The following is a 14,216-nucleotide window of genomic DNA, read 5'->3' on the forward strand; positions in this document are numbered from 1 at the left end:
CCAGAATTACCTTTTATTCAGATTACCCAGCACTAAAGGTGGTTGGAGAACTGTTGATGCCAGTACAAACAGTTTAGTCCATGATCAGTGTGATTAATGAAACCACTGAGAGATGAAAAAAGGTTGCTCTTGTAGGAAACACTCTTTTTTTTTGGTCATGTTGCAAAATTTCCGCTTTCCTATTTCTCAGAATAGCTCGAGAGAACGGAAGTTTCTCAGTTTGAGATCTAATCTGCTCTGCCTTAGCAGGAAGTCACAAATGTCTTGAACAAGCTTTCAGTTGACACATTTTTTCTGAACAAGAAGCTGTTTGGACAAAGCCTTACTGATTAGAGACAGGAGTGGTTAAATCACAGCTCAATGCCCGTAGTTACCCTTTAGTTAACTTTACACCTCTATCCTCTTGCCACCTGCCCAAGTTATTCAGGGTTTGATTCCTGTGACAGAATAGCAGCTGATGGGGATTTTCCTCTGTTGAAAGCCTTGCCTGTCACTGTACCTAGTTACAGAGGCCTATTTACATTTGCAAACATATGCAAATAAACATTTCTCAGAGCATTTTATCATGCTACATCTCTGGTCTCTGTGGCTGCTAGTCCTTGACCCAGCTAATTTAGCTGTTTCTTGTCATAATTATATTTAAAATCCCTTCAACGTACTTTTACAGGCTCAGCAATTTTACAGCTGTCTAGATAGAAGCAACCTGAAGACTAAGTGCCTCTGCCACAATTGCCAAAAGATAAGCCCCTCTTAGAGGAATTCAGGCTGATTTTATTCCTTCTCTAGAGTGAGATGATGCTAGAAAACAATCTGAATGCGTTATTTCAGAAGTTATTGAAGTCATATTAAGTAAAATCAGTACTTCATGTCATGACACAATACTGGTTAGAAAAGCATTAAGAAGGAAATATAGCTGCTTGATACGAGCTCTCATATACTTCCTGTCATATACTTCATCCCATCAAGGGATTCTGCATCTCCACTGTACCTGGGGTCAAATTCCCCAAAGATGACAATTGTTGCCAGTGTAAGAAGTAAGTTAAAACCAGAAACAAATCTTAGCACCACACATTCCTGTTTATTTTCTAAACAGAGTTTATTTACTCCAAAACTTTGAAATCTTGTTAATGCAGTTTTCTAAAATTGCTATTTTTATGCTATAGCCTTCAAAGCACATCTGTGTGTTAGGAGTCTGACAGCAGTTGTTTAAGGGGTCATGAAAACTACAGAAAACATTTCCATTTGAGGGGGGAGGTGTGGGTGTTGGAAGAAGAAAAGCTTTCCATTTGTTTATGGCTTCTTCAGAAATACCCCTTTTGGGGTGGAACTTTCTGCCTTTCATCTCTTCTGAAGGTGATTTTCTTTTGAGCTGTCAGCAGCATGCGGAAAAATTTTAACGTAAATGCAAAACACCTTAAATTATGAAAATTGTGAGCAAAGAATTTCTCTATGGATTTGATACACAGATTATTATACATGATGAAGGTGCTCAGAGGAGCTGCTATTTACTGTGTTAGCCTTAGAACAGAGCAGTCTTTTAAATGTAATGACCACATTAAAAATCAAGTAGTTTTTAAAAGGCTCAAACACATGGTTACTTTTATTATTGAATGAGGTACTCTAAAAGAAGACAGGCAATTAAAATGTGTATTCCAGTGCAAAATATACTGGGAAATGACAAGAAAATCTCATAGGAAAGACAACAGTGCACAATAGCCATATTAGCTTCTGAGTTTTGTATACGAACAAATACTCTATTAACAAAGTTCACACCACACACAAAATGCAAGAACTACACAAAAGATGATCATAAAAGGATAATATTGACACTGACTGTTTGTTTTTTTTTTTTCTCCAAGCTTGCATTTTCTGTACGATGCTTGGGAAGAATGAGAACAGGTGTGAAAATAACAATAAAGAAATTGCATAAGCCAGTCAGATGGCTATGTTCTCTAAAAGATAATGAACACAGAGAGCTTGATTCTGATTCACACTGCAGTTCTTTTGTACCTCCAGGATAAACTGTAGGAGGTAATAGTCTACTTTAGAGCCCATTTTGGAGAAGAAGGGTATGAAACAGCTTTAATATTAATGAGAATTAGCTTGGTACTTTTCAAAGTAAGATGCGAATGTATCCACCTTTTTATTATGAGGATGTACCAGTGAAAATACATTCTGTACAAATATCAGCAAAGCACATCTGAAAATAGAGAGTGTGATTAATACGTATATTTTTAAAATAAATATGTACAATATTTACATTTTGGACAACTCCAGAAATGAACATGTCCAGACCGTGTACCACTACCTGAACCAATTCTCTATTATTCTTATAGAAAATGCATTTGCTGTACAAATATTTATAAATACATATGTATAAAATTTTTCGTTGAAATATCTGTGGATTCACTGAAAAGCATGAGAGATTATCAGCTAACATTTAGCTATCAGATGTCCACATATCAAACAGTGCAGAGCATCATACATCAGCCAGAAGTATATTTTCAGTGTTGAGGATATTTTGTGTTCTGCTTCTGTGCCATCGTACTGGCAAATCTGATTGTTTTTCTGAAAATCTGCAGAAAGGCAGCAGGACTGAATCAGTTTGACTCAGTGATTGTTACTGACTGCACCATGTCAGACAAGGTTTCTGGGTCTACTTCTTCTTTACCATTATCTGAATTTTCTGATGAGATGTAGCAGCCAGAATCTCTTGGGCAGTCATTTAACTGTGATTTATCAAAGCCGTGGTGAGGGCTTAGGCTCCGCGTCTCTTGACTACCCTCGCTTTTCTGCTGTTCAACTAGAAAGAACAGAAAGAAAAAGAAAAAAATAAGTCAAATTAAGTATTCTGGGAAAGAGTTTGTGGTAGCAATGTGACTGATCTTGAAACAGAAACAGAGCTGCTAATATACACGACTAGATCAGTATCTTTTGTCTACCAGAAGCAGAAACCTCAGCATCAAAGAACTAAAACTATGATTACATGAGTATAATGACATCTAAGTTGATGTTGAGGTTGGCTTTGATCCTGCAGTATGTTGGTCAGAGATGAGGCTTTGGCTCCTTTAGGCTGTCCAGAAGTGCCACACTCACCATGCATGGTCAGCATGCCCACAATAGAGATGGCAGCTTTTCCCTTTCCATGTTCATGTATTCCAGAGCCTGTTAATGCAATTAATAATGTAGCCTACTGCACCTTGTTTATACCACATCAAATGATAAATGTTGTGTCTTTCGAATGTAACCCCCACCATTTTACCTACTCTGGGCACTGTGGAGTGAAATACAATGCACTGGTTTTCAGAAATGCTTGGCATGAAGTTGTGGTGATCAGGTTTTCTAAGCACTGGGACTAGGTGGCTAATGGAAACTTCCTAAGCTTAGTTTGGTATCCAAAAGGTCATTTTCCAAAACACAAAGGCCTCCGAGAAAGCTAACATACTTGAGTCCTGCTGCATGGTTTTGGAATTCTGTTCCAAAACTAAGTAGAAGCAAATTATCTTGCAAATAATTTCTCCTTGTTTAGCTGCTGTATGACTAATTTGCTCAAACTCAAAAATCTGCCAGTCAGTGAGAGTATTGACAGATCTCAAAAAAAGCTCAGCAAGCTGGTGCCTTGCACACAGGATATACACGTGTATAATGAATCTAATGTAGCTTGTGGTTAAAGTCTGTATTCGTATTTTCTGGCTGTGAAATACCAAATTTCTTGTGAAAACACGGTATAAAGTAGCAAATCTTGCTTTTTTTTTTTTTTTTTTTTTCTGTTATCATGCTCTTCTCACTGTTTTTTACTTTAAACTCTGGCTTGCTTTCCAAACAAATTATAAAAACCAAATCTTACAGGAAACAGATGATTTTACCCCAGATTTTAGCCCTGCAGAAAAATGGTACGGTTTTGCTTTTGCAAAGAAGTTTCCTTTATTTCACTTCACTTGTCACTCCATGGTTAAATAGCTAGCTTTGAACCTGCAGTCAGATTTAAGCCCATTCATTCAAGCCCAGGCAGAATGCAAGTCCCAGTACGGGGAGTATTTTATCCTTCACCAAAATCTAAATCTAGTTCAGTTCCCAGAATTATGGCATTTCTACAAAGAAAATTAATCCTGATGTTTGTTTAAATTGCTGGAAGTTACAAGATTTGGTAAGATGGGAAAGATTTAATATTATTTTTTAAAATTTTGTGTTCTATCATATAATAAAGAATAAATTAGAAATAAAAAAATTCAATGTTTCAGTCTGAATGAAAATATTGAAATGGAACAGCAGGAGAGTCAGTACTCTTCTTTGTTGTGTGAGATATCAATGAACTTTTATTTCACAAACCATTTTGATATATTGACAAACATATTTAGGTCTTGATGGAAACGTGTATTGGTTTGGACTGATTAAATCTGTTTAACATTTTCTAACTTTCAGTTGTCTAATTAAGTCAATAAACTAATCTGTTTTTTGAAGAAAAGAATCCAAGGTCTCAACTTATTTTTCCATTAAGTTTATAGGCATAACTTGATGTATTAAAGAAAAAAAAGATTACTTTATATACTTGCTCCCAAATAAATTAATGGTTAATTGCACTTGCATGAAAGAGTACCCCATTCAGCAGATTTAATTGCTATCTGTGGCAGTTCGATCTCCTCACAGAACACAGTTTATCATGTCAAATGTTATCTTTCTTTGCAGGGAAAATATTTGACCATGTAAGGTCCAATTGATTTCTGATTTAAGTCAGGAAAGAATTACAAAAGGCATTACACCAGTGAAGGTATTACTGCCGCTATTAGAAGCAACAGAAGTAGTTTAGCACCAATAACAGCAGATGCCCCAGTAAAGCCTTGTCTGAACTGTGTCCTCAGCTCCTCGCACCCATCCCACTGGTGCCAAGATGAAGCAGGTCTCACTTGCTGTGAGCTAACGGCTCAGCCAGTGTCTGGGTGAAGTCCTCTGGTATATCTGCGGGCAGGGATCCCCTGCCCTCCGCTGTAATCCTCTCATCTGCCTAATGCTGCTTGCTGGTACTTTTATCAGCTTCTCCAGCATCATCTGCTGCCCTGGCAAGCAGTGACCTAAAAAGTGTTAATCCTGTTTACATTTTCAAGGTCAAAGAGGAACCCCTATTCACTTTGTTTGTTTTACAAAGAAAAGAAGACCAAGTAGCTAGTGGATGAGAAAGAAAATGCGTGTTCAGTCAGTGTATTAGTGCCCTGTAACAATGTTTTATTTTCTATTTTTCATTCTGAGCAGAAAAAGTAGAAACTCCGCCCCCCCCCCCCCCGCAATTTAAAAAGACAAGACTGAAAGCAAACTCTGGCTTTTTCCTCCTTTAAAGGAGACTTAAATATTATGTAGCAACAACCAAACCACGTGAACAGGATACTGGGTATTATAAATATCTGTAGTGTGCAGCTTTAGAAGTTGCTTCTCAAGAAAAGAAACTAAGTTGTTTTTTTTTTTTACCCCTTTTTCTTTTTAGCTTTTGGCTCTTACATCCAGTTCTACTTAGTTCCTTGTTTTTAACACATACATGTTCAGGTTCCACATAAATAAAGGTATGTTTGCTGTCTTAATCTTTGTGACATCAGAAGAAAGATACAATGCACAGGAAACAGGAACTGATAAAATTAAACTGATGTGAGATATTGCAGAATCACCAGAAATAACTATCTTATCAACACATGGAAGTCCTATCATTTTTCTACAGTAAAGCAGTCTCACATAAGATAAATAGCTTTCAGTCACTATTGTCTGTGATATGGCTAGAGCGGCCCAAGATATGCATCGTTTTGACACATATATTCTAATATTACTTTAGTAGTATTAGGTGATAGGATTATATCCAGGCATCTGAAAAAATGTGAGGCCTTTAGTCTTGTTAATAGATGTGTGATGCATCTTCCTCACTATTTAGATCTTGGAAATGAATATTTGTTATTCATTGACATAGATGTGCATGACATGCATGGATAGATCTCTTTGTGGATAGATCTTCCTGTGCGGTAATGTCAGTTCAAACCAGACGAGTGGCAGGAGGCTTGGATTTTGTCTTGAATAAAAGGAAGCTCACCCAGCAGCCAGCCGTACTTCACAAGTGTGCTGTCTGAGAGTTTGCCTTCATGAGTTTTCCTCAGAAGGAGAACTGGGCTAGGGGCACGATGCTTTAGGCTGAGTCACTTGTGTGGCTTCCTGGAAGGTGCAGAGGTGACGTGCACGGTACAGTAGCTAACTAGAGCAAAGTGCATCTTCATGGCTGAACTTAGACCCAGCTACATATGAAGGCTATGTATCAACTGCAGTGCCTGTACCAGTTAGACCACCTAAGTGTTAAAACTAGATGAAAACTCACAAAGCACAAAACTCAGAAAGGATCACTTTGAAGCAGCAAATGGTGATACTCCTTGAAAAAGAAGCAGAGAAACCTGCAGTGGTTCTGAATGCACATGGAATACTTTGAGGACTCAAAGGTGTAAAGCTTTTGTGGGTATTTACAGACATGCAGCTTAAAAAAGTTGCACTTGCTGAAGTAAGTGGCAGAGCTTTTCTGGGAGGATTACTGAACTGGTGTGAGAAGAGAGTCTATGGTGAAGACAGAAATGAGAAGTTTCTTTTTTCTCTAAAATCTGGAAGCAAACAGATGTGCCTGAAAAAAGGTGAAAAAATGCTAATACTCATGCAAGGATGAGCTTCCTTGAGAAACCTGAAAGTTTTATGTCCAGGTAGCCTTTGAGCACCATTTGACCTTGATATGACACTGTGTAATCCCATGTGCATAAAGGGACTGCCCAGTGTAAAATGGTACTCCTGATGTTATGTCCTCACATAAAGAATGCAACTGAGAACTGAAAGTCATGTCCTCACCTATGTACTATCTTGCTATCCAAGTAACATAAATAAGGAACAAACTTTACTTGGTACTGGCAGTGGGATTAAGAATATAATATGGCCTTTAAATATGAAAAGTAATATAAGGAAGTGGAATTTGGGAGGTAAGCATAAAATATTATTCACCAAATTGCACATATGCACCATTTTTTTTTAATATAAAATGAACTGTATCCAGTGAAGTCTAATTCTTCTTAAACTCAGCATAGCTTCAGGCTAATATAATCCGTTGGACTTCAGGAATAAACCTCTTGCCTCACATCATCAAAGTGAGAAGAGAATCAAGGCTATTTTGCACACACAAAAACGTGTGTCGTGGGAAACGGTCAACAAAAAAGTTCCAAACTTCTTTTATTACTTTATTCATTAACCATCCAGCAACCGCTTCACTTTAAAAATAGCATCCTACAAAAGCACAGACATCCATCTCCTGTCTAGAAGCCATCTGGGAGAAGAATGGAAAGCTATTAAGAAATACTTTATGAAAAAGAGCTTTTTTTTCCCCTCCTCAGCCATGAATTCATGGAAACCAATCATTTTGTCCCCAGTATATGGGTCTCATCAACTTACAGAAAATCTAAAAAGAGATCTGGAAACAATGGGGGAAGGTCATGAGGAGCTTACAAGACTTTGCAGTTCTGGAATAGCCTCGCTATGTGAAGTGCTTGAAGATGGTGAATTTGGCCTGGACTCCCAGGAAAGGTAGAAAGGAGATGATAGTGCAGTACCAGGAAGCAAAATCTGCTTAATAACACCATGTAGTAGTATTTGCTAAATAAAACTTACTTTTTGATTTCTAGTATAAGATGGGTAAAGTTTTTCCTTTCAAAATTAATTCAGGTCTAAATCAAATGCAAGATGAAAAAATTGTCACTGCCAGAAATCCTAGATTTTGGACATCTTTAAGAAGCATGTAATGTGAAAACTACGGCTGCAGGTCTTTTGGTTAGAAAGCTCAGTAACTGTTTATTCTGCAACATGAATTAGGTAGTCACAAGTATGCAGCATGAAGAACCCAATTTGTATAACATCCAATATATGGCAAGAAAAAGCCAAGGGAAGAAAAAGAAATTAAAAGCCCTGCAAAAACATCTAGACATTTCACAGTATCAGATATCACATTAAAGGAACATTAAATCTTGTTTTACTACATTTGCAATAGGATCTAGTTCATTTTACTAGATGTTCTAGCATGCTTGGCTGTTCTGAATAATAGTGGAGTCACAAAAACTCAGAAACCCTTGTATTTCAACTCCATACCATACCTGAGACTCCATGCATTAATCAAACGCGTGCTTCGTGGAAGCACAAGTGTAATGCAAAGACATGGAAGTCTTCCAAACTCTGTGAGAAATATGGGCTTAGAACAGTAAATGTGATCTATGGACTTACTGTATTTTTTCACAAAACTTATAGAAAGAGTGAACTTTTACCTGGAAAAGTGCTGAATTTATATCTAGAATACTCCTGGCCAGTAAGCAGACTACCTTGTAGCTGTGGGTAATTCTGCTGCTCACTTCTGAGCAATGCAGAAAATCAATTTTAATTAAAAAATCATTTATGCTGGACTGAGTCATGCCCATTTAAGAAAACCCCCCAAAACTCTGATGTAGGAAAGTTCAGATGTAGAATTCACTTGCAAAGTTGCACCCAGCTCTTTCAGCCCAGTTTTCCAATTGTATTGACAGAAGGACAGAGGTCAAATGATTGGGATGAGGTCAAACATGCTGAGTTTATCCCCAAGATCATCTTGACTCCCCGTCTTTCATTGTAATGACTTAACAGGTAGCTGCTATCAATTTTAGCCTTTAGTATCTTCCTTTTTAGAGGAGTTGTTAAATTCTGTTCTGTCCCTGCTAGTCATGTGACAAATGCTATGAACCTTTGACAACCAGACAAGGCAAGGATTTCAGTTAGTCCTGATTCAAGACAGTATCCCAAACCAGGAAAGCATTTATATTGCGGCTTACCTTAAAATATACATGAGTCCTATGAAACTCCATTACATGAATGCTTACAGTTAGCATGCTATATAAAGATGTCTTGCTTATAGTTGGCATGGTACATAAAGATGCCTTGGTTCTGCTTCCTGTGAGTATTCATAAATTCTGGGAATACAGTTTTATTGAATTTGAATACTGTAAAGATTGGCTATACCTATCTAACACCTATCTAAGGTGGATGTGAAGCAAACACTAATTTAATCTCTTGATCTAAGAGTACAGTGTCACCGCTGATTTTGAAGCAGGGTCCATTTCATAAGATTTAATGTTATTATATCCAGATCCATTATAAGAATTGAAACTATTAGACTACCATACAGAAAATAGCAGGGACATTATTTTGCCTGGAAAAATGTTTTACTCCCATGCTGCCAATTTGGAAGAGCCCTATTTGGATAATTAAGGTAAGTTTATAATTTTCAGTGTAAGGGACATGTAAGGACCTTGTTCGGTTTGGTTCTTGCACAGGTGTACACTGAATATTAAGTGTTCACACTTCCAGAAAAAAAACCCACCTTGATATTATCTTCTGAAAGGGTTCGGTGTCCAAGGCTGCTTGCTATGTTTTTTGTTACACAAGGAATATAAATAGCAAACCGTATCCTTACTACAAAATAGTTTGACACTCAATTGGTCTGTTATAAAAAACATGTTTTTGTTTTGGTTTTCACACAGATGCAAGACTCAAAATTACAGTCTAACATTTTGAATTAACTTGAATTAACTTTTTTTTTGTGTTCAAATATTGATAAACATATACAATAAAAGGTGCAGAAAGTGCAGCAAGACTAGTTAAAAAGAAGTATACATAAGTATACTTATATTCAGTTTAAGGGCAAATTAGAGAAACAAACATATTTTCAGCTGACTTCCAGCTACATCCCTGCAATACAATTCTTTGAATATGTAACCCTTTTTTTCCTGTATTCACTCTTTCAACCACTACTTCTACATAGACAGCCCTTCTAGAGTCCTTTTCTAGCCTGTCATCTCACAAAGCTATAGTCCAGAAAGAACAACTCAACCTAGTGGGTGAAAAAAAGCCTTTTTAAAAGTCTCTCCAACATGTTTGCAAGAACCTTACCTTCTCTGGAAGCTGAATAAGAACAGGAAAGCCTGCATGTACAAATGGGGTCCCAAAAAAGCACGAACATACAGTAAAATACAAGGTCAGCAAAGGCATAAAGAGGAAGATTAGAGAACATCTGCAGGAAAAGCTGAATGGATGAGACAGCCAAAGTCATGCTTACAAACCTGGATATATTTATGTACTGAAGCACATAGGTATATATATGCATGCAGGTATGTTCATGCATACATATGTACGTGTGCTGAAGGGAGAATCGGAAAGCTATCCCCTACTGAGGAGACAAAAAGTGGAAACCTGACAAGAATTGGTATTAAAATATCCCAGGAAGACTTTGCTTTTCCAGCTCTCCTTTTCTTTCTTCCAGATGCCTCTCAGTTGCTAGTGCTCATTTGATGAAATGACTGCTTAGCATATACATGAATATTAATAAAGAAAAAAAACAATTCCTGTTTTGGCTGAGTGTCTAATTAAGTAGATGCTTAGCTGTAGGTTCTAGGAATTTGACATAAATTATTTAAAATTGGAACTCAGGCTGGTAATATTATTCAAATACCATGAGAACAGTATTTTCTATTCTGTGTCCTAGCTTTTCCACTCCCAATGAAAGCAAAAAGTGAAGAAAACTTAATGGTGAGCAATACACATATGTACAGACATGCTGTGCGATCAGCTTTCAGATGCTTAAAAAAACTGGAGTCAGAGTCATCTTAAGAAAAGAATGCAAACCATCTATTAGTATATGGTTTTGGTTTGGTTTTTTTTTTCTTAATTTTCAATCCCTCCTACAAAAGAAACTGATTTGGATAAGGATTTAAGTGTGTGAAGAATTGGGGGAAAGAAAAACTATTTTTCTGAAGAGTATTGTTTAGAAAAATTAAAGAAAACTCTACCACAGTTACTTTAAATAAGCTCTATTTTGGTTAAGATACTAGCACAGAGTTTGGGAAGTTTTGTTTTCTGCTCTTGCACAGACCTTCTGACTTTTGAGAAGTCTCTTACCCTCTTTGGGGGTTGGGTCTCCAGGTATAAATAGGGCTGCTCTTAAGCTATAGTTGCTACCAATCTCTAGTGTAGGGCCTATAAATAAGAAATTTTAGATCATTCATGTATTATTAGTACAGTAATCATACACATCTAGAAGAGATGCACAGTTTGTTATCTGAACACATAAGAAAATTGTCTGACTCCATGTATCATATTTAAAAGAATAATACTTCAATAGATCAGTGTGAGAATCATATTTCTTTAAATGTGTTTCTTCAGTTAAAACTTGCACATGCTTCAGCACTTACTGTCATAGTCCTGTAGATTTTCAATTGCCAATAACAGTCTTGCTCTGTCTTCTGGGTTTGAAATATTTAATTCAATCAGGTGGCTCTCCTGTAGATACTTTAAGTCCTCTAGAGTTTCATAGCCGTTTAGCAAGAGAGTTGAGGCATATTCCTACAAAAAGCAAGCAAATCCTTTCATGTGAATAAGCACTATGTTTAGTAGAGGTATACGCACAATTTCTCTTTTACTTTTTTGTCAGGTTGAAATGGACTCCATTCTCCAGTCTGACTGACCACCTCTGGCATAAAAACAGAGCTGGAGATCAAGAGAAGATAGAGGTGGAAATACCTGGGGGTAGCATCCCAGCATCTGTGCCTGAGTTGTCAAGCAGAGTCCAGCAGCAAACTGGACCAGGACAGAGCTCTGCCAGAAATTATTTAATCTGTTGAGTGTCTGGACCTTTGTGGATCAACCCGTGAGTGCCTCCCATACTGAGTCCAGGAGGGCCTCTGAGGAGGGGTGTGCTCTGCCTCTGCACAGAAGGAACCCCTTGATATAAGCAAGAGTGAGAAGCTGAGGAGCCCTCAGCCATGCTGTATCGCACATGGTCCCCCTTGAGCTGTGTGTTGATGCAATATGAAACTCCAGGAAATGAGTGTTTGCATCAGCACCAAAATAATAATAATCAGTATTAAAAATGTTACCTGTAAACCTTAACACTCAGTCAAGAGCTAGGATTGCAGAGAGAGAGGCGCAACATGCATAGTGCAAAAGGACTGTTGCTCCCTAAAGATCATGAGAAATTAGAAACCCATATTCTAAATGTTGGCACTGGAGTCAGACTGCAGTCCTGTCCTTGAGGTTTCTGCAGTCACACACCTCCTACGCTTAGGCACACAACTGCAGTCAGGTTATGGTGACTTGTCAAGTCACTACTGTGCCTCTTTGTGTGGAGTCTCTTAGCCCAACCAAATGATGTGGTAAAATGCAGTTGTAAAAGCCACTCACATCACATAAAACGCAGACACGAAGCTGCTTTGCTGACATCAAAACTGCTGAACCTGTCTTTCTGCTTCTGCCTGTAAATGACATCCAAACCCAAGTGCACAGAAATGAAATGCTTCAAATACAGCTGGGAAACACATTGGCTGACCTGCAGGTGGACACAATCCAGGAGCTCCTGCAACGTTTTAGGCTTGTTCCTTTTGCTCCCTCTATGTGGCTTTATCTTTCTGGGAGCAGCTTCCTCTTCCAAGATAATATCCACATAAATGAACTTGAAGTTTCCCACTTTGTTGTTCAGCATGCCCGTCCATATACCCATGGGGGTTTTACAGATGATATCTATAATATCTCCTTTCTAGAACAATAAAAAAAAGCACACCACTGCTTACACATCTGGTTTGTTAGATGTAGCTTTTCCTCTCTGGACCAGAACCAGCACAGGCAGCATAGAAACTTAACGAGGCAGTGCAAAGTAACGTTTAAAAATTACCTAGGTTTAGATCCTTTTCTTTCATAAAATCACAGTAAAATAATTATAGAAAATGGAGTTAGTCATTATCTCCAAACCTTTGTGAAGGAGAGTTGAGCATAAACAGCCCCTCTAACCATTTTTGTGCTCCACTTGGTCCCTGAAAAGGCACAGGGTTGCGTTAGCAATCAACTTTTACCATGGATAGTAGGCATAGCTTTGGCAAAATACAAGGGAACACTGTGAGGTTAATTTCCAATATGTGCCAAAACATTTACACAATAATCTTATTTTCCAGCCTCTCAAATGTCTTCAGAACCTGAGAGGTGAGCTATGTGAAAAGTGGACTCTTACCCATTTTACAGTAAAAACCACTGGCTACATTTCTCAATATTTTGAGAAATTAATATTTTCCTGTCTATCCTTCCCAAACGACTGACAAATTTTTCCACTATTATTAACACAATTAACTGAGACAGTGGAAGGTGTCTTAGCAGGCAGGTTTAAAGGCTTCATCTCTCCACACTTGTGCATTCACCCACAAATGTGAATGTGAAAAAGGGTGACAACGCAGCTACTTCAAGAGGGCTTTTTGGTAAAGGTGTTCACAGCCATGCTGCGGGAACCAAGATCGCAGGTCAGCAAAACAGCTGCTCTGAGTAATTCTCATAGTAAAAAGGCTCACTTGTAAAGGATAACACCTACACAGCTTGCTTCCATGACCTCAGAATCTAGTCCTGTCTTCTGGGCAGGCACCTCAGAACTTATGAAAGTGTGGGAAGTCTTTAAATAATTACCCGACAAATCCCCACGTACACACTTCATTTGGCGTTCTGCTACAAAGTTAAAAATCAAACTCAGATTGCAAAAAATATCTGTCAACAATTCCAAGACTTTCAAATCTTTTCTGGTCTAGTCAAGAAACCGCAAGTAAAGTGGTCACTCTAGTTTTGGTACAAACCCATGTATGAAATTCACTGTGTTCGTGTGACCTGGTTTTCTTAGCATATGGAGCTCAGAGCTATGAGCTTTACAAGCACACATGTTATTCTACTCATGGAGGCTCAGAAACTTCAGATGTGGATGCAGATCAGGATTAAGGCAGTGGCTCTCAGCCAGGCTGCAGATGCACTTTGAATTCAGATTCAGGGTACTGAAATTTTGTAAGATAAATTTAGGGGATTTCAACCCTAAGTAATAGGGGTATAACTCTAAAATATACAGCCCAGTGACTAATAAAGGAATCTATGTGAAGCAGCAGACATTTGCTGTTTCATGACCAGTTAAACTGTTTTGAAAGAAATGCCCTAGGTGTGGGTGGAAGTGGAGGGCAAGAAGTGAAGACTGCAAGTGCTAGCAGAGCAATGGCTGTGACGTAGGCCGTAGAGGAGGAGAGGAAGACTGCAGTGAGATACAGATAAAGATTTTGACAAAAAGAAAAGGCTGTGAAGGAGAAGAAAAGATGCTGAAGTGTGAATATAATCTGGATATGAAT

At 38.0% G+C, this 14,216-nt stretch overlaps 1 protein-coding gene across 3 annotated transcripts in view; it reads right to left on the reverse strand.

Annotated features, from left to right (window-relative positions):
• Window positions 1-1,567: 1,567 nt before the first annotated feature.
• SAMSN1 (SAM domain, SH3 domain and nuclear localization signals 1) overlaps window positions 1,568-14,216 on the reverse strand; it is a 78,309-nt gene continuing 65,660 nt past the window's right edge. For all 3 annotated transcript variants that reach the window (XM_062622092.1, XM_062622093.1, XM_062622094.1), the window contains 3 exons: window positions 12,401-12,607; window positions 11,268-11,418; window positions 1,568-2,803 (listed from right to left, as the gene is read on the reverse strand). In XM_062622092.1, the coding sequence (XP_062478076.1) occupies window positions 2,601-2,803; window positions 11,268-11,418; window positions 12,401-12,607 (561 nt within the window). In that variant the 3' untranslated portion in view covers window positions 1,568-2,600. The remainder of the gene's footprint in view (window positions 2,804-11,267; window positions 11,419-12,400; window positions 12,608-14,216) is intronic.

This window comes from Pezoporus occidentalis, unplaced genomic scaffold, assembly GCF_034315485.1.
Source record: "Pezoporus occidentalis ecotype Australia unplaced genomic scaffold, CSIRO_AGI_Poc_V1 ctg24, whole genome shotgun sequence".
Taxonomy (NCBI): domain Eukaryota; kingdom Metazoa; phylum Chordata; class Aves; order Psittaciformes; family Psittacidae; genus Pezoporus; species Pezoporus occidentalis.